Genomic DNA, 19,397 nt, shown 5'->3' with positions numbered 1-19,397 from the left:
GCATTTGGAACATTGCTCTTTTAGTATTGTTGCAGTGTTTTCCTGGCGTTGTACGTATGAGTTACAGGAAACTTTTGAAAAAGTCACAAGTTTTGCATACTTTATTGAAGTTTTATTGCTTAACAGGCTCATATACAATGATTTCACAAAATGTTTCTAACCTTTGGAATATTTTAATTCAGACTATGTAAATCTTTGTGTGTCTGACAGTCCATCACCATTGCTAAAGTGCAATTCCAATTTTTATACAACAGAGTTGCATATTAGCAACAGTATTAGCCTGTAGCTGAAAAGGTTCAAATACCGGCATTTCAATCTGCCTAGGATAGTTCCTCCTGTGAGGGTTAACTGCAAATTGCCAGTTTACACCTGGTTTCTCAGTATTTAGTACATGAAGTTACAAAAATATTCATGCCTTTAAACTGTTGGACTGTTTTAGGAGTCACCGCAACTAAAACATGGAAGCACTTACTTTTTGGGCATCCAGCAAGTACCTCCATGTTAAAGTAGAGGGGATCCTTGCCATCTTGTGCTATACCGAGATGCAAAATTGTGCTTTATGTTTAACACGGTGGCCACATGTGCAGTGCAAATACATCTTTTGTTTTGGTATCTGTTTCGATTTATTTCCTAGGAAGAGGGAAGTGTTGAGAAAAAAGGATTCACCATCACTAAAACATGGAAGCACTTACTATTCAGGAACAAAGCAAGTACATCCACATTTAAGTTGTGGGGGTCCTTAAGTGGAGAGATTAAATAGTAACCAAAAAAAAAAAACCAAAACCAACAAAAAACTACAACAAACAAAAAACCCTTAAAAAACCATGATATATACAGAGTTCCGATAATGCAATAATAATAAAATACATACATGTATATTACAGTAAGTAGGCTGCTTTGAGCTGCAGCAAATTTCTAGAAGTGCATTCAAGAACATCAGGATCCACCGCCACTGAAACATGGAAGCACTTACTTTTGTAGGCAGCAGGTACCTCCATGTTAAAGCGAAGGGAGTCCTTTAAAATTCAAAAATTGCTTCAAGTTTTTTAACATACAGGCCACTAGAAAATAGTCTTCTTCAGTAACATTTATGCTTTTAGCTCTTGTTGGAGAAGCGTTTTTCTTTTCCCGGATCTATGAATCTTAAGACTTGAAGTGTAGGCAAAAAAGAAAAATCCGGAATAGTATTTCAGTATTGCGATCAGGATTCACCTCTACTAAAACATGGAAGCACTTACTTTTTTTAAATCACAGAAAGCACCTCCATGTTAAAGTAAAAGGGGTCCACAAAAACGGTAGTTACCAACGATGCTTGTCCTCTCTTCCATCGAGATTCTGAGACTACTGCATCAAATAGAGAGAAAGAGTTTTAAATTTGAGTTAACTATAGCAAAGGGGGTAAAAAAAAAAAAAGTTTTTAAAAAAGTTTTGAAAGAGCATAAGCATTGCAAATACTTGCCCGACTCATTCCCCTTGGTCTTCTCTTCCTTCGAGTCAAGTTAACAAGTACCTCCTTGAGCTTGTATTTATACCATACCTTGCCAGGGAATGGTGTTGCCTTTTTATCTCGCAGAATCATTACGTGGGTCTTTTGTTATTTTAATGTCTTTGCTCTGTTGAGAATGTATGATCCTGGGTGAGTCTGGATGCTTTTTTGAAGTATACAGTTGTCAATGTTAACAGCTAAAACCATTACCACAAGATATCCTCCTCTTTAAAAATCCTCTATCAGCTTGTTTGATAGCACAGATTAGGGTAACAATGAGTCGTTCTCACAGTGGCACTATAGGCATTGTGTTTCTGTGGAGCAAAGCTCTAGCTGTTTGCAGAAACATCTCCATGTTAAATGTATGTAAATATATAAATTGCTTCCATGTGGTGGTATTTTTTAACCAAAATGCATTTGAATAGTAAGGAATGTTCTTATCTCAGTAGGTTTTTGGTGAGTTTAACCAGTTGTTGATTTTCCATCAATGATTTTTCTAGAAAAATAAGTGACTGATTCTTAATATAGTAACACAGGAGCGGGTTCACTGGACTAATTCAGTGAATTCAGAGTTCACTGTCTCTGAATTAACTCTGAGTTTAGTGCCTATGCTCTGTGTAGTTCCAGTAGAAAACAGTTTACCAAGCTGTTCTAGATGTTTTCTGAATATATACAGTAAATCAGGGAGTCACTCTATTTGAATGGTAGGTCGATCTTGTTAGAACTTGCCTGCAATATTAAAACCGAAAGCCAAATGATAAAAATGCAGATATTGACAAGGCTTAATTTAACCTCAGTGCAGGGAGATCTCTGATGGTAAGAATGGTCTGCACTGCTCACCAAGTTCAGCTTAAGCTATTTGTAAACTGTTTTGTCCTAAGTTATTGTTGAGTCTCTAAACATTTTCTTGTCTGCAACTGACATCCTATGCCTGTGTTGCTGCTCATAGGACCGAATGGATGGATTTGAAGCAAGAATATTTGGCCCTTCAAAAAGCCAGTATGGCCTCCTTAAAGAAAACAATGTCTCAAATCAAACCGGAGCCTGTGGGAGAGATGGAAACAGAATCATGTGCACAGAAAAAGCCTCAGTCTGAAAATGGCAAATGTAATCCTGGTTGTGATGTTTTTTGTCTTGTTTTCTTCATGATTCTAGTACACAAACAGAAGTGGTTTAAGACACTGGTCCTCCAGAAACACTGCAAAATGGTTTTAGTTTCTATAATGCAGGTGCTTTCTCTGAATGCCAAATATTATTAAAAGCAAACCTTCCTCATTTAGATAGATTTTTTTTGGACTAAGGATTTTATAAGTAAAGACTAAACAAGTAATGTCAGCATATTCCAGTAGCACTCCTTAGGCTGAAGGATCTTTTTAGGTAACTGTAATTTAAAAAGCCTCAGAGAGGTAAATCAAGAATCAGCTTTTTTTGATGATGTAACTTGGTTCTGATTTGCTTAGGTTTAACTATACCTGCAGCGATTTGCACAACTATTTCTCTAAGTAAGGCATTCAAAAAATGGTTTGCAATTGGGTTTTATCAGCTTTATGGTTAAAAGTAGCTTTGTAATTATCTCCTCTTAGTTAAATTTCTACATTTTTCATAGATAGGGTTGGTTTTTTTTGCTCTGGTTCCTCTGTACTTCTCTTCATTAACTTCAATACTGACATTTCAATGCCTGTCTACTTATTTTTAATCACTCTAGAACTGAGGGTTCAACTATTGACTGTAATCAACAGAATATAAATTATTCTTATAAGGAGACCCTGTAGGCTGTAAAAACTTCTCTAAGACTTTTTTGGAGCTATTTTTTTTCTTTTCTTTTTTTTTTTCCTTTTTACTCACATTGACTTTACTTAGTGAACAGTCTTGATCCTAGATGAAAAAAAAAATCTGTAGTAGCAGTATTTGATGCCACTTGTTTCATTTCTTGTGTCCACGACGTTGCTTATATGCTTTCATAGCATCTTTACTTTGTCAAACTAATAATTGTAAAACTTTTTTCTTTTTGGCGTCGTCCACCCCCCCCCACCCCCCCCCCCCCCCCCCCCTTCAAATTGACCAGCCACCAGTGAAGATTCTGCCCCTCCTGCCAAGGCTAACACAATGGGGCCCCAGTTCGTGAGTGGAGTAATTGTGAAGATCATTAGCACTGAGCCCCTGCCGGGCAGGAAGCAGATCAAGGTAATGCCTTTGTAACCTCAGGGTAGCTGTTAGCCTTTCCTCTTACTGTGCCCCCCAAATGTTTGAATATGGAATACCATTTAAACAAGTCTTACTGATTTTTTTTTGTTTTAATTATTTGTTTGGCCAGTCGCTCTGTACAGATTCTTCTCTAGTATCTGTGAATGGCAGATTTTACAATGGCAAAATAGGGCAAAGGGGATGTTTCAAAGCAAAAATTAGCCTTTAGAGTGCTTCAAGCAATGTCAAGTTTATCATTAAAATAATGACAGAAATAAATAATGCTCTAGAGGATGAGTAGTTCTTTCCAGTTTAAAAAGAGAAGTTGAAGACCAAGTGGGTGCAGTGTTCTGTGTTTGTGTGTCATTGTGCCAGTCATTCTGGCACAATTCAGATCAAGAAATCTGTAGTAGTATATTGGGGGTTTTACCATTAACAGGAATTTAGGGGCAAGAAGATGCTCTCTGCATGAGAAAACAATCTTTTTTTTTTCAGTAAGAAATTCACAATTACAAAAACTCCAGTTCAGTGAGTGTGACAGCACTAGAACTTGTCCAGTAATTCATTCACCCATTTCTCTTCCCCCCCCCCCCCCCCGCAAGTGCTCTTTTTTCTCAGTTTTAAAAAAGTGTTTAGAATAACTTTTGTTTCACGTCATGACATGAAAGTTACACATGCTAAGTAAAATATTTTCTTTTAGGGAAAATAGCATTTTTAAGCTGCATCCTTTTGAAATGGAAATATTAAAAGTTTTCCAAATGAAATAACAGGCTTTTTCCAGATACTGAATTTTCGATGAGTGTGAGACAGGACATGTTCTCTCACAAATTGCAGTTAGGGATGAATAACAACTGGAAAGAATTTGAACGACTTTAACTAACGTTGGAATAAATATTCAGACCACTTAGGGCAATGAGAGAATGGTTCAAAATGCGAGTTCTGAGAAGACTTATCAAACTACCTATATTTAAAACAGAGTAGTCCATTTGAAGTCACTGGCTGCTTGCCAGCGTGAAGTTTAGTGTGTGCATAAACCTAAGCAAGGTGAGAGACGTCTCTCTCACTGAAAACACACTGATGATAGGGTTTCTCGACTTAATCAGTCTTATCTGCCTAGGTATATTTGTAGGCAGTTGTCTGCGTGCTGGAGACGCTGAGAGAATGTAGTAGTTGTCACTGTAACGTTTGAGGGCCCCTTTGGCTGCAGTATACACCTTACTGTGTTAAGTTTGTGTGACAACTGAACATGTTGTGGTCAGGAGGTAAGCTTACTGTTCCTGCTATAGCCAGAAACAAACTTAGTTTGATATTTCCAGTTGTTATTTTGGTTTCGTTTTAGGGAAGTGTTTCAGGGAGAACTAATGCTTTATGACAGTAAAGGGGGACAAAGTAAGACTGGGGTGGCCTTTGCCGTTATTATTCATGTCTTTGGTTCCCATAATAAGTAGATAGGCGAAATATTTCACAAAATGTTAGCAAACAATTAAGGCAAGGTTTTTAGGGAGACACATGATTGCAGAATGCAACTGTAGCTGGAAGAAGCAATAATCTTTAGGGTGCACTAGCTCTTTTTCGGGTCAGCAGTGGAAGCTGCAAACTGTACTCGACACTTACTGGATTTTTCTGGCCATACTAGTTGCTTTATGAAGGGTGTAACTCTGACAAAACCTCGCTTTGCCTGTGTTCCTGGACTGTCATACATACAGCAAACACTGCCACAAAGCAATGCATCTAGGGTTTTTTTCCTGAATGAACTTCCAGAATTGATCTGTATTTCTGATTGTGCGGCAGGCATAATTACTTCCACACACTGGAAAGGTCTTTGCAGAGTCGTTTTAATATTATTTTAATGTTTTAATTTTTTACTTCACTACTTCGGTATTTTGCTATAAAGGCACTTCTCAGAGATAACATTTGCCAACTCCAGTAAACTGGGTCGTTGTGGTTTTCCATGTAAGCATGACTTTGGGATACCAAAATTAAGAGGGGAAAGTAGCTTTGGTTGGCTCTCAAATGATCTCAACAGTATCGGCGCTTAAGTTTTGTTTTAGGCTGTCCTTGGTGATGGAGGGTTAAAAGCAATGTGTAATTCTTGAATAGAAGCATCTTACTTGAGCTGCCTGCTGTGAACAAAATTGACTAGGAATGTGTGGTCTTAGTTAATTTCCCTAACAGCAGGTATTACAAGTGAAGTACTTCATCTGAAAGAGCATGTGTGACTCTTCTTCCTTCAGCTGTTAGTGAAAATTTTCAGACAGAGGTCACTTCATAAAGATAAGAAGGGTTGGTTTACTACTACTCATTTCTCAAATAATCTGCCATGAATGAGCTTGCTTTTATATATATTTCACGCATAGAATGAAGTTAGGTATTTTTCTGTTGGACCGACATCAATGTTAGAGTACACAAGTAATTTTTATTTTTTTTAAAAAAGTCCATACAGATACAGTATTGAAATGAGTGTGTAATGGCTGATTCTCCATTATTAAAATTATTCTTATGCAAAAAAATCAGGAATTACTGCTTTAAATTGTTCTTGGAGGGCAGGGTGAGAGATAAATAGATGTTATAGGCTCATAAATCAGAATTCAGTTATAACCTTCTTAGGAAAATATATTAATTCAAAACTATTTGACAGAAGATTCATTGATTAAATGAAAAAGTTCGGTTACTGCCTTCTACTTCATGACCTTTTTGAAAATGTCAGTGACCGACAAATTGAATGGTCCAAATGTCACTCTTTTCGTATTTTTTTTTTAAAGTCTGGTTTATGGTCTGTGTTCTCTCACGTGCTTTGATAGGATGCTTTGGCAGTGCTGGCTGATGTTGCTTATGTTGACATGCTGGAGGGAGACACAGAATGTCATGTCCGTTTTAAAACTCCTGAGGATGCACAGATTGTCATGAAATCGTACAAAGAAATACAGATCAAAAACAACTGGAAATTCGAAGTTCTCACTGGTAAGACTTCTCTTTTTTTAATGGTAGTACAGGAGAAGACTTAAGTACTGTGAAAAGGATGGTATGGCATGGTAGCTTTATGGATATATTTAGATATCTTGGTTGGGGAAAAGGCTGCATTTTTTTTTTTCTGTGGGTCTTCTCATTTTGCTATGATAGCGAAATTGGTGAAACAGTAAGGGCTTTTATGCCACTGTTTGGAGCAAAATAACGATTTTGCTTGCCTTTATCAACTTAATTCTGTTCTTTTGAGATGGATTTATTTACGTCACTTTTAGTGGCAATGGACTCTAGAACTTAATTCACATTTCAGCTTTATGAATATAACTTTCTGATGATGCAAAAGAATTTCAAATGAAGGTTTTCTTGAAAATACTGAACTTAGGTGTGAAATAACAGGACAAGGATCTAACAGCATGGATACACTTACAGTGGTTTTAGCACTTGCCTTCTAATTAATCTTTCTTTTCTCAGGAAGTTGAATAACTTATGCCAGAGTAATGCCTTTTTAAAATTGTATTTACACTAAAATTTTTACTGGCTTGCTTTGGAACTTCATCCTAATGTGTGTTATTTTTTTTCTGAAATTACTCTGCTGTTCTAAATTGGTATCTTGTAGTAGATTGGAATAGTCTTTCAAGTGTAGAGAAACCTCTTGATGGAAGTGAGGGGTAGAAGAAGGAGGGAGGGGGGAAGTGTCTCAAACTTTGCTACTGTATTCATAAAACTTTTAAATTCTAGACATGCACTAAAAATCCTAAATGCGCAAAAAACCCAGGTAAAACAATCCAGATGAGATTCTCTCATCTGTGTATTTAAATATTTTACCATGCTCCTGCACAGATCCTCGCATAGGACCCAGTTCCATGCATGCAGGGATGTAAACTCCCATAAATGTCAATTAAGGATTGCAGAAGGAAGAGCTATAATAGAAGCAATAACCTTCATGATAATATCAAAGTTAATTAAAGTTTGAGACTCACTGAATGGTGCTAATGTCATTTGGAGATAGATTTGTCTCCAGAGTGTTCTGTGTTCCAGAGATCCAGAAACAACTTGAAATACCGCATTTTACAACTGTGTGCTCTGTGTGTATTTGTCTCTGGTTTTGTATCCTTATATAAAGGAGTGCAGTAGTAGATTAGGAGTGAGTACTACATTGTAGGAGCGTTCCAGTCATAGTCTTAAGATTTTTTTTTTCAAACTGGTTCATTGAAATGAGAATGGAAAGGCTTCTGAAGAATGTAGAAGTGACTCTCCGTAAGGATTTCAGCTTTTCTTGGTGGCATAACGGGAGAGAGAATAAGGAAAGAATCTTTAATGCTCCCTGCTGCAGGGACTAAAGCTTTCCCAGTAATATTTTACTTCTTAGGACTTGACTTTGACTAAATGTCTTCAGTTTCTCATCTGACAAGGTACTAAACATCTATGGTAATGGTTAGATGTTATTGTGATTGAATGTATAAATAATGCTCTTAAAATGTATGCAAAATTGGTCTTCAGAACTATTAATTCCATAACTTCTGCGGGAATCTTTTCTAAGATCACTTAGAAACTTCCTTGTAACAGAAGATTTCCCATGAGACCGTACAACATTACATCACAAAATTCCCATTCATGATAGTTACAGCACAAACCAGAGGAAACAGTGGCAAGCTGCTTCTTAGTGCAAAACAGCCGTTGAAAAAAGCTGCAAAATTATTTCCTCTCATATTGCCCTCATGTTCAAATATTCCTGACTGCCCATGAAGTCCCCAGAGTTTGCTTCTAACAGTGGTTTTGATGAAACACAATAACCTCAGTCATTCCTACAGTATTTTTTTTTTCTGTTTGATAGTTGTTTAAAATTAGCCAGAGGCTGAGTACATCATTAAATCAAAGGGCCTCCGAGTGCTATGGTGAAACTTTAGCTAAAACTGAGCTCCTTCTGCTAATTACAGGTCGAGAGTGGTGTTTTCATGTGTCCTCAATTCTTCTTGTTTAGTTTGTAAAAATCCTTGCTCGGGAAAACTTGGAAACCTTGGCAATCCAGTCCTAAAGTTAATAAAATGCATAGGACCTTGATTCAGGTCCTGTCCAGCTCATACAGAACAGGGACCTCAGTGTTGGCTTTAAGCTTCTTTGGATGGAGCTTTTCTTTTCTTTGTTCACCTCGGTGTGCGTTGGTCAGATGTTGCAATGCTGTGTGAGTTCTCCGACTATGAAATTTAAGACTGATGGGGAAATACTTGGTAGGTTTCCCTAACAGGTATTTTCACATGTGTTTACCTTGGTTAGAAAAGATGCCTTCTCATCACAGCTGAAAACACTGCATCCATTTGTATTGAATACTTTTATTCATGTACTGTAATGTTAATTTGTTTTTCAAGGTGATCATGAACAACGTTACTGGCAGAAGATTTTAGTGGACAGACAAGCTAAACTTAACCAGCCTCGAGAAAAGAGGCGGGGTACTGAGAAGGTAATTTGCAAGTAAATTTTTTTCCTGTACAGCTGTATGGTTGAAAATGACTCTGTTTCTGTGTAGGTCTACATTTTTTTGATACTTTAACGTTTGGCTCTCTATTTAATCCAGTTAAGTCACTTTCTACTGACTTCGTAGCAGGGTTTTACAGCCACAAAATAGAGAATGTGTGGCTCTCCTGGTCCAATTGCCAAATGCAAGGCTTGTCTTTATGAAGTCAATCAGAGAAAGTTAAGTCCATGACTAAAGGCATGAAGTGAATTTGTAAGCTGGTTTTCCTTTAAAATGCTGTCTGGATGAGTTCATTAAAAAGTGAAGTAGTCTTGGTTTGCTCTAGTGTGATAAAGTCCAGTGCTTTAGCCTTAATTCTCTAGTATGACAAAAAGGTTTTCCTCAGAATAAATCTCTCTTTTTCCTCACGATTTACACACTTTTTTTAGTGTACGGTTCTGTGCTATGGTGAACACTGGTGTGTTCCTAGTCTCGTCAAGATTCTATGCACCAGCGTGTCTATGTTCTGATCCAGACAAATCTGAATTGTTGCTGCAAGTGCTCATAGCTGAGCAGCTTCCAGACCAAAACTGCCTCACATGTAGTGAAATTTCCTTCCTGCCTTGACCTTGGTGCGCCTGTGAAGCCACGGTGTTGAGGGAGTGTTGCAATGAACTTGCAGGCTGCAGTCGCCACTCCTGCCCCAGAAGATCCTTCCAGGCATGAAGGGTTCTTGATTAAGCCAGTCAGATCCTTTACCTAACAAGAGAGGAGCCAAAAAGTATTTCACAGACATTTTATTGCTACATTTACTTCACACATTGCAGATAAGGTTTCTGAGTTGGCTTTAACCTGAATGTTCATGCTGTCGCTTGCAAAACTTCAAAATCATCTGACCTTAATGATTTTCTGGTGACTTGGAGACTTTGTTTCCTAGATGCTCCAGTGATACACACAATACCAAAAATTTCCTAGTTGTTCCCTATGTAATTGAAAATAAATATTAAGTTGACCTAAAGGAACAGCAGTTGTACAGGTCAAAACCTTGTCTTGTACAAGGCATATTTTGCATGTATTATCTTCTTTGTTTAAATGTTCTTTCAGAGATCCCGTAGCCAAATGAATCTAGTTCTTTTAAAGAAAGGTGTGCATAAAGAATTTCCCCAAGTGACTGATTTAATTTTCTTAAAAGCATAAAAACAGCATTGGCTCTAGCCATTTGTAGCCATATGTAAGGGAATGTGAAAACCGCACAGCTTTAGAACCTTTTACTGAGTGCTGCTAGTTGTTTTTTTTTTTTTTTAATTTTTTTTTTTAAATGTACTTTTACTTTTTTAAACAAAAGGTGCCTGTGGCACTTTTGACTTTGATTTGGGCTGTAGGTGCCCTGCTCTCAAGTTTCTGTTCTTCACCTTTTGAAGACTGGTATTTGTTGACCAAACTGGTGTAAATTGGCCAGTAATGTACCTCATCTAGGCTTGCAAATATAAACTGTCTCGGTTCTGCCTAACAATAGCAGCAGCAAGGATGCAAACTCCTGCTCCTCCCCCTTACCCATCACCTTGCAACACTGGGAGGTGTTAACTTCAAAGCTTAGTGAATACTATTTAAATGCTAACACTGTTAAGCAAAACATCAAGAAAAGAATGCCTCGCTGTCGTCAATAACTCTTAACCCTTTCGTTACTTTTTGACAGTCTGAATTCCAGAAATACAGGCTGATAATGAGAAGTGTTTCTGTCTCTGTTCATTAATATTAATTTTAATCTTTTATTTGAAAATTCTTCCAAAGTACTCATAGCTTGACTTCTTCGGAAGGTCACAATAAAAGGAAGGAAAAAAGTAATGTAATGATTCATAATTAAACATGTACAACTGAATATGCCATTAGTGTATTTTTCTTGTAAAGATCTATTCTGTTCCAAGGTTTTAAAATCCCTTACAAGATCTCTCTTTGAAGATGAGCATTTTCCTGTTAGCTGTTTTATACTCACAATAAAGACAGCATCTTATGCTTTCTTTCAGTTAGTCTTTAAATGTAGGCTTAAAAATTAAATTCATATAAGCTATATAGCTGCAGTGATGTCCATGTGAGTATTTACAGTAATAATGTAATAACTATATATAATGTATAATAATGTGTAACAATAATGTATAATAATGTGTAATGATGTACTAAAGATACAGTAGTAATGTAATAACTATATATAACTATAATAATTATAGTAATGTAATTATAGTGATAATGTAACAAAGTAATAACATACATTCTGTTGCATGGGCTGCATCACATTACAGACAGTGCACAGTAACAGAGCAGAGAGGTGCTTCTGAGTGTAACTTTAGGCAGATTGAGATTCCTCTTTTCTGCGTGTTCTAAAAAGTACAGGCTTACCCGGCTTTCCTGCAATGGGTCCTGTGGCATGCCAGGATAAGGGTTAATGATCACTTCAGCAGAGGGTTTCTGGGGTAATGCCTCCCCCCTGAAAAAAAAAGTGGAAGAGATTTTACTTTCTCTGGCATAGTTCTTATAACAAACTAAATTTCCACAAGAGACCAGGTATCCCAAGGTTCCCCAGAACTTGTGATTAATGCCTAGCCGTCCTTCGGAGTTGAAAACGTGTTCAGTGTCAGGCTTTTCCCCCAGGGCTGGTCGTTCATTGTCACTTCTGTGCTCCCCTCTGCTGCCCCTTCCAAATCCATGCTGTTTTTATTTTAGCCTGTTTTTCAACTGCATGAAAAAACAACCTTAGTGATTTAGTGATACAGATTTAAAACCTTCTTGCCAGAACTGTTTCTTTAGGGCGGTGCTGCTTTATGCAGACCTAAAGCAGTTCATCAGCCTGTAGCCTTAAACTCTCTAGGCTGATTAAAGTTGTCTGTTCACAAAGCAAAGGCAGGAGTACCTGCAAGCTTTCCACTTGGGTACTTCTCTTCTGGGAGAAGGTGTTGCTGAACCTAGTTTACATTTTGTACACTTGCTTACATAGAAGGAAAGGGGGAAGTTTAGGAGGGTGGGAGTGGTGGTAGAAGTGAAAGGCATTTAGGGAGGAAGTGAGAATTGGGTATTTGCAAAGGGCGGAATAATTTGCAGAATATATGGGGAAAGGAGGATAGTGGGAATGCCTGGGCACAGCCCATGCTGTTCTCTTCTGATTACGCCGGGGGCCCAGCGGCTTGTCCGTGCAAGACTGACCAGTTCCCTGTCTGTGCACAGGTGGGGAGAGGTCCCACTCCAGAGCACAAAGAAGCCCCTTTCTCTGGTTCTCTGAAGTTGGTATCTGTGGAAGGGCTGGATACCTGTTTAGAGACATGAATAGTGGTGTGCTTAGAAACAGGTGCTGATACTGGATTGATTAGCTGGAAATGGGAATCCTTGAGGCCTCTGGCAAATTCTCCAGCTCTGAGGTGCTGGTATAGAAATGCTCACTGATACAAACTGGGCAGTTCACATTTTAAAGCTTTCCTTCTGGTGTTTGTATTCTCCATCCCATATGTTGAATGAAAGACCCACTGTACTCCTCGCTTCTTTTTAGAGCTTAACTCTTTCAATCCATTTTTCAGATAGCAGAGAGTAAAAGTAACTGTTAGTTACATCCTTAGGTCAATTTTATTTCTGGGCAATGGTTGAGAAAGTCATCTACCAGGACTTATGGTCTGATGCTGTTGAGAACACGTTAAGGATTGCGATCAAGTTAAATACTGGGGGGTGCAGGGCGACGTACCACTAAAACTGTGGTAGTGTAATTACACTGCAGCACAGCAAACAATGCATCCATGCAGCATCCGTGTAGAGCGTAATTCCTGACTGCCGTAATCAGTGCAGCAGCATACCTTGCACTTCCATGCTGTGTACAAGGTACAATGTCTGCAGGACATAGCTGTGACCACAGTCATACGGATAAATTGTAAATAAGTTGATTTATATGTGAAGCTTTTCAAATCTAGCAAACTCTTTACTGGACTGCCTGGTGAGCAAGTGCCCTTCTACCTCAGCACAGGCTAATATTTTTTAGTAGTCTCCATCAGATAAGTTAATGTGGATTTATGCTGGTGCATTACAGATGTGCCTAGATTCACAGGAGTTTCCTGCTTTCTCACTTTTTATTCAGATTGGGCAGCCTGTCTTGTTCCTTATGTTGTGGGTTTTTTTTTTTTTCATCTTATTCATGTAACAGTTACCTGATGAGCTCTTGCTTACGGTTAAGGAATTTTAATGGGGCGTCACAGTAACAAAGCTTATACCTTTGCTTTTGGGTATTAGAACGACTTTGTTGCAGTAGTGTGGTTCAATCTGTGAATGTTCTAGTACGGATGATATAAAAACAAGTATGCTTTTAACGTTGTTCAGTGTTTTGTTTTCTGCCTGAAGACACGGTACACAAGTTGAAAATTAGCAGGTTAGTTACGTTCCACAAGAGCATTACTCATACTTCTGTACCGGGAGCAGCTAACCAGGTACCCTAGTAATTTAGGCAATCTGCCTAAAATGCAACTGAAAACCAAACAAATCCCTGATCAGACAGGGTTTTGAGTTAGGGATTCCTAGCATGTCCCTCCAAACTGCACCGTTATTTCTTGAGATTCATTCTCAGCAGGGTTGTGATATGTATTGTGCTGTTTTCCCAGCCTCAAGGATGGGCCCCATCTGGATTTCAGTGGGTTTGTTTCTTTGCTGTAACTGAGTGTAGAAAATGACACAATATTCCTAAGGCTTTTTTTTTATGGCCTGACCTTGTTTTTCGTACATCGGTAACAGCATAAATCCAATAAAAGAATAGGGTTTTTTAACTTACTGTATGAGACTGTGTTTTGGGATTTTTGAAGTTGTAATTTTGTTCTCTTCAACCATGTTGGGAGGGAGAAGGGATGGAATGAAAGATGCTGCATTGTCCAGAGATTGAAGAGATGCCTTACTATTTTTGATGGTTCTGAGGCAATACTGAAATAAATTATCAGGGATGCTTTACCTTTTTTTTTGGTCAGATGTACAGGTTAGCTCAGCTGTTCAAAGTTCAGCTTTTTCTTATGAAGTTTCATAAATCAGTGAATAATATATTAATGATTGTGAGATAAAATCATAGCAACATAATTTTCCTCTAACTTTTCTACAATGTTTTTCCTGTTTGCAGTTGATTGCTAAAGCTGAAAGAATGAGACTTGAAAAGACTCAACAAACAAGTAAACATATTCGCTTCACTGAAGATAACTAACCAAGACTGACTGTGATCTTGAAAGTGAACTAGGTATTTAAGAAAAAAAAAAAAAACAAACACCCGAAACAAACCCCACAAACACCACTGCTTACAGCGACTAAACCGTTTTTAAGGCGACATCAAAACCTGGTCCATTTGATTCATAATTCTGCAGACTGCAAGTATGAAGATTGTTCTCAATCCCATTTTTAACTAGGCTGAATGTTTACTGCTTCTGAGCCTTTAGGTAAAGCTTTCTGGAAAACATGTATTAAGAGATCTTGCTTTGGTTCACTTCTGGGTTTTGTGTTTTTTTTTTTTTTTTTTTTGTATGTTGAAGTTTTATACACTAGGTTATGAAATAAAATGCTTGAGAAATTTTCAGTTGTGCATCTCTAATTCTTCACTCTGCTTTATGACACTATAAATAATAAATCTGGTTAATGCTAAATTAATTCTCTAGGCCTCTGTTTAGTCCACCAGACTACAAAACTACATCAAAACTACAGTAGCATGACTACATAATCTTCCATGTATTTTAAAGTGGCTAGGACTGTTCAGAAAATCTGTCATTGAGAAGTCTGGAAGAAAATTCACTTGCATGAAGTGCGCACTAAACTCAATGTAGACTTTTTTTTCTAGAAGAATCTTCGGGGGAAGAAATAAGAAAACCTTTGTTTGTTACATCTGATAACTCTAGCTCCAGAAGTAATTCTCACTTAAAGATAAGTGTTAAAGTTGTGTAGTTCACAAGTTAAGATGGTGATCTTAATGTGCTTCAAAGTATTTCATTGTAGACTGGCAATACTTAAAAAACAACAAAACCCCCTAAACATAAAACTGGAATGATATAAAAGGCTGCACTTATGTATGACTAAGTCTACTGTTAAAGCTCCATTAATGTAAAGATAAATTCACATGTTTATTTGTGAGATTGTTTTAGTGACTTTTGTTGCAGGGCAAATAAGACACTAACACATTGGTTTATAAAAGTGTGAAACTTCCTTATAAATAGAAGGATGAGCAAGTTATTTTGAAACTAAAAGTACATTCCTAAAATACCATCAGAGTCTCTTGAAGGAAACTGTGTCAATGACGCTCTAGGTGTTTTTGTGGCTATAGATTTTGCTGGTAAGATAGGTTAACATTTTTAAATTCTATGCTGTCAAATTACTGGAGCAGTGTAGGTACTTCAATGATATGTATTATAATAAAATTTGGTGACACTGGTATACTTGTGCTATCTAAGAAATAATGCAGATTCTTTTCTGCTGAATTCTTCAAAGTAGTGTGGGTATAATACCCACGGTGGCTTTGCAGTCAGGGAGAACAGGAGGCAAAGGAGGAAAAAAAAAAAAGGAAAAAATATTTTAGAAGAGATTATACCAAAGCATGTTAACTGTAATCAAACTAGCCAAGATAAGAATAGTGTGGAGAAGCAGCACAGTAAGAGCGGAGGACTATTTATGAAGCACCTTTTATGTGCTGCTGTTTGTGCTGTAGCCTAATGCAGCAGCAATGGGAACTATTTATTTGTACAGATGGTAGGCTCAGGTACCACCAGAAGTCTCCATCCTTCACTCCCACAAGACTCCAGCTGGCATCTGAGCCACCAGCAGCCCTCGGGCGGTGAGGGAGTGAATGGAGAGGATTACCACAAGTCAAAGGAGAGGGTATAGCAGTGATCAAACTAAAGATGGCAGAAACACAGAGGGGAAAAAGTGCAAGATAAGAGACAAACTTTCGGGGCTGGAGGGGAAGAGCTTGCTAATGGTTCTTGGAAATGGTGTAAGGACAACTCCTCCCAGGGGACTGCCAGGGAAGGGTGGGGGGAAGGCTAGGAACTCCCCTGTATGCCAGGTGTCTGTGTGTGGACTTCAGCAGTATTCAGATGTTTAGTCCAAATGCAGGATTTTTTTAGTTACTATTATTTAATCTTCCACTCCTCTGTTATACTAGGTGGGTAAGATATTTGATGACACAGTAGAGAGAACTGAGATACCCAGCTATGAAAAGAATTGATCAATGAATGTCTTCTAGGCATCCTGCCTGAAAGATAGGATCCCTCCCCCCCCATTTCTGTGATGTGAAGGGAAAAAAACCTTGAACAGTGTACTCTGGGTAAAATGTTTTGGATTTTTCTGCTGAAATTCATTTAAGTCAAAAATAAAACCATGTTAATAATAATTCAGATCATAAATTATTCAGACTTCTTACGTTTTGTGGAGAGTGCAGTGGAATTGCAAAAGCATAAGTTTTGGAGTCTTGCTCTTTTATTAATAATTCCTGACTTGAACACGTAGCAAGAGAAGTCACCCTTCTGTTCCTCCCCATATTTATATAGGTTAAATATTTACAGTTCAACATCAGTTTTCTTTTTCTCTTTTTCAAACTAGTGCAGAAATCTGCTTCAGCAGGGGAGGGTGGCGTTTAGTTCCTTCTGAAGAAGTTGATAATAGAATTTTTGCCACCTGTTTCAGAAGTCATGTATGGAGAGTATGGTCTATATGCTTTTACAAAAGAAGCTTGGATTCTTAAGTATGCCAGAATGGTTTATGTATTTTTTTGTCCGTAAGTACACATGACAGTTAATATCTGCTGCTGTTATCCCTTCCTATTAACATATGCTAAGAAGAGGAGTCCATCTGTTCAGTTTTACCATCCCCAGAGTTGCATCCCTAAAGGTACTTCATATCTGACCTTACCCATGGAGGGTGTCTTTAGTGAAGGCTGGCAGATTTACCTGCAGTGGTTTGGTTTGTTGCTTACAATTAGATTTTCTGCTCTACTCTTTTTCTCTAGGTCCATCCACTCCTAGGAACTTCCAACAGTGACTTTTTTACCTTTTTTTTTTTTTGGACACCCACCCCCCCCCCCAAGAAATACCACATTTGATTTTAAAAATTCAGGATAGTACTGTAAAATTATAGGAGTTCATAACCTTGGACTGCTCATTTGTTTTTGCTGATTTTTCTGTCTCCCTTGACTGTTGAGTGTTTTGAAAGAACATCATTACACATAAATCTGCCTGGAGCAAAACCCAGTGTTGATTCTGCTCTTCGTGACCCAGCATAGGGCTGAATCTGAAATTATTTTTAGCACTCATATTTTTATCTCCCTTTCACTAGTTGCAGACTCTGCATGGCAGCAGCAGGACTGTAACTCTGACCTATGTAAGGCCTTTGGTGCTAGCAGAACATTCGTAATTTGGGTCTTCAATTAAAAAGAGAGCTCTGGGGGTTTTTTGGGTTTTTTTGTTTGTTTGGTTGGGTTTTTTTGTTTTTTTTTTGTTTTTTTTTTTTTAAAAAAAGGAAAAGTAACAGTAGTGTTTGATGATTGTGGATCTTGTTGTCCATGATCTTGTCCCCCCAAAGGCTTCTTCGATTTCTCCTCTGACACAGCATTTCCAAGTTTAGAGATTGGCCTCGTGAGTACTGTTGTCTTTTAGCAAGGGCTACTGCGGTTACCTTAGTGGTGCCAACTTGCTGACTGGGGCCAGCGCTCTGCTGTGTTGGGCTTTGTGCAGATAAAGAGATACAGGAGGAAGAGGAGGAGCAGGAGGAAGGGAATGGGGGTGTGCAGTGGTTGGTGTGATGGCCAGAAAGAGTAATTTTTAATGACCAAGTGGAGGACCTCAGTGGTGCAGAAAGAGAGCAGCAGGGCCTCTGTGCTCTCAGCCGCAGAGCCACTGCACGCCTCTGAGGAACACTGGTGCTACCGGCATCTTCACATACGTGTCCTCCCGTTTGGTGACTGCCTCCCACAAGCTGCGTTTGTGCAGTAAAAGTGCTGGAAGGAGGAATGTGGTTTTAGTAAAACACCTGTGCTCAAAAGCAGCAGCCTGATACTCCACGGTTACTGGACCTGTGGATTTTCAGCGGTCTGCAGTCAGCGCAGTATCCCACTCATGGCATGATGCTGGGACCCCATTGCCTTTTCTACCTGTCTCTGCAGCATAGAAAAGCTTCTTTACCTTTGATTTTGCACCTCTTATTAACTTGCAAGTTTCTTGTTTAACTGTCCTCAATCTTTACTGTCACCTGGTGCAAGCAAAAAGTCTGGGGGGAAAAAATCCTATAGCGAATTTGCACTGAATTACAGTTCCCACAGGAGGCTCGAGTTATCATGAGATGCTGAAGTACTTTTGTCCGGGGTGTGGGTGTCTGCAGGGAGATAACTTCCTAAACCTTTATTTGGCTCCTCTGCTGACATGCTGTATTCCCAAAGACTATGCCCTTCTCTTCGTTAACTCTAATTCTTTCACTTTTTTACCATCTGACCGAGTCTGATTTAACATTGCCTGTTCTGTTTTATCTTACACAGCTATTACTGGCATCCTGTACGTTGGGTTTTTTTTTCTAAGATGTACTGTGTATCCTAGTTTAAATCAGACTTTAAGGCAGTCCTTGAAAACTAGCAGGTAAGTAAATTATCTTTTTTCTAGAGAGGTTCTAAATCAAATTAGAAAATTACTCTCTGGTAGATGACAAAGGCACTCGCCTGCCCAGGTCCCCTAGAACATAGGTCAGTGTTGTAATTGCTTGCTTATGGTACCATAGTGTCTAATGATCTCAGACGGGATTAAATCACAGGAATAATGCTGCATAATGCTGTAAAAAATAATTAGATAAGGTATGCTTGGGTGACTTTGAAATGTGCCTGAGTGGGGAAGTAATATGGTTATCTTACCTACAAGTGATTAAGTTTCTGTGGATGGTGTTAAGGAAGGTGCTCTCTACCAAAAGTGGAATATTCTTCCTAGCATTAAATGTGCTTTCTTCCTGTCGGTTGTGGCTCTGTAATGGAGGAATATGGCTTCTGGGTGTGAACTAGCTATATTTGTACCAACGGTATTAAAGCATTATATTTCGAATGCATTTCCTTCTCTTGTAGCAGGTTAGAAGTTTGGTCCTGCAAGTATTGAAGAGCATTTATTTTAAATGCAAGTGCACAGCTGTCATGTTTTGGTTTTTTACCTTTACTTTTTAAATATGCCAGTAGGCGTTTTGTCAGTGCGTTAGAGTAATGGCTGGGAGAACATACTTGATTAATTTCACAAAGGAAAAAAAAAAATATTTCTAGCTGCTTTTCGTTGTGTTGTGAAGATGGGATTATCA

At 38.3% G+C, this 19,397-nt stretch overlaps 1 protein-coding gene across 1 annotated transcript in view; it reads left to right on the top strand.

The window, feature by feature from the left end:
* LARP7 (La ribonucleoprotein 7, transcriptional regulator) overlaps window positions 1-14,664 on the top strand; it is a 29,032-nt gene extending 14,368 nt beyond the window's left edge. The window contains exons 9-13 of the mRNA XM_075501227.1: window positions 2,436-2,593; window positions 3,552-3,670; window positions 6,472-6,631; window positions 9,001-9,092; window positions 14,218-14,664. Of these exons, the coding sequence (XP_075357342.1) occupies window positions 2,436-2,593; window positions 3,552-3,670; window positions 6,472-6,631; window positions 9,001-9,092; window positions 14,218-14,298 (610 nt within the window). The 3' untranslated portion in view covers window positions 14,299-14,664. The remainder of the gene's footprint in view (window positions 1-2,435; window positions 2,594-3,551; window positions 3,671-6,471; window positions 6,632-9,000; window positions 9,093-14,217) is intronic.
* The last annotated feature ends 4,733 nt before the right edge of the window (window positions 14,665-19,397 follow it).

This window comes from Mycteria americana, chromosome 4 (genome assembly GCF_035582795.1).
Source record: "Mycteria americana isolate JAX WOST 10 ecotype Jacksonville Zoo and Gardens chromosome 4, USCA_MyAme_1.0, whole genome shotgun sequence".
Classification (NCBI taxonomy): domain Eukaryota; kingdom Metazoa; phylum Chordata; class Aves; order Ciconiiformes; family Ciconiidae; genus Mycteria; species Mycteria americana.
This window is presented reverse-complemented; position numbering and strand designations above follow the sequence as displayed.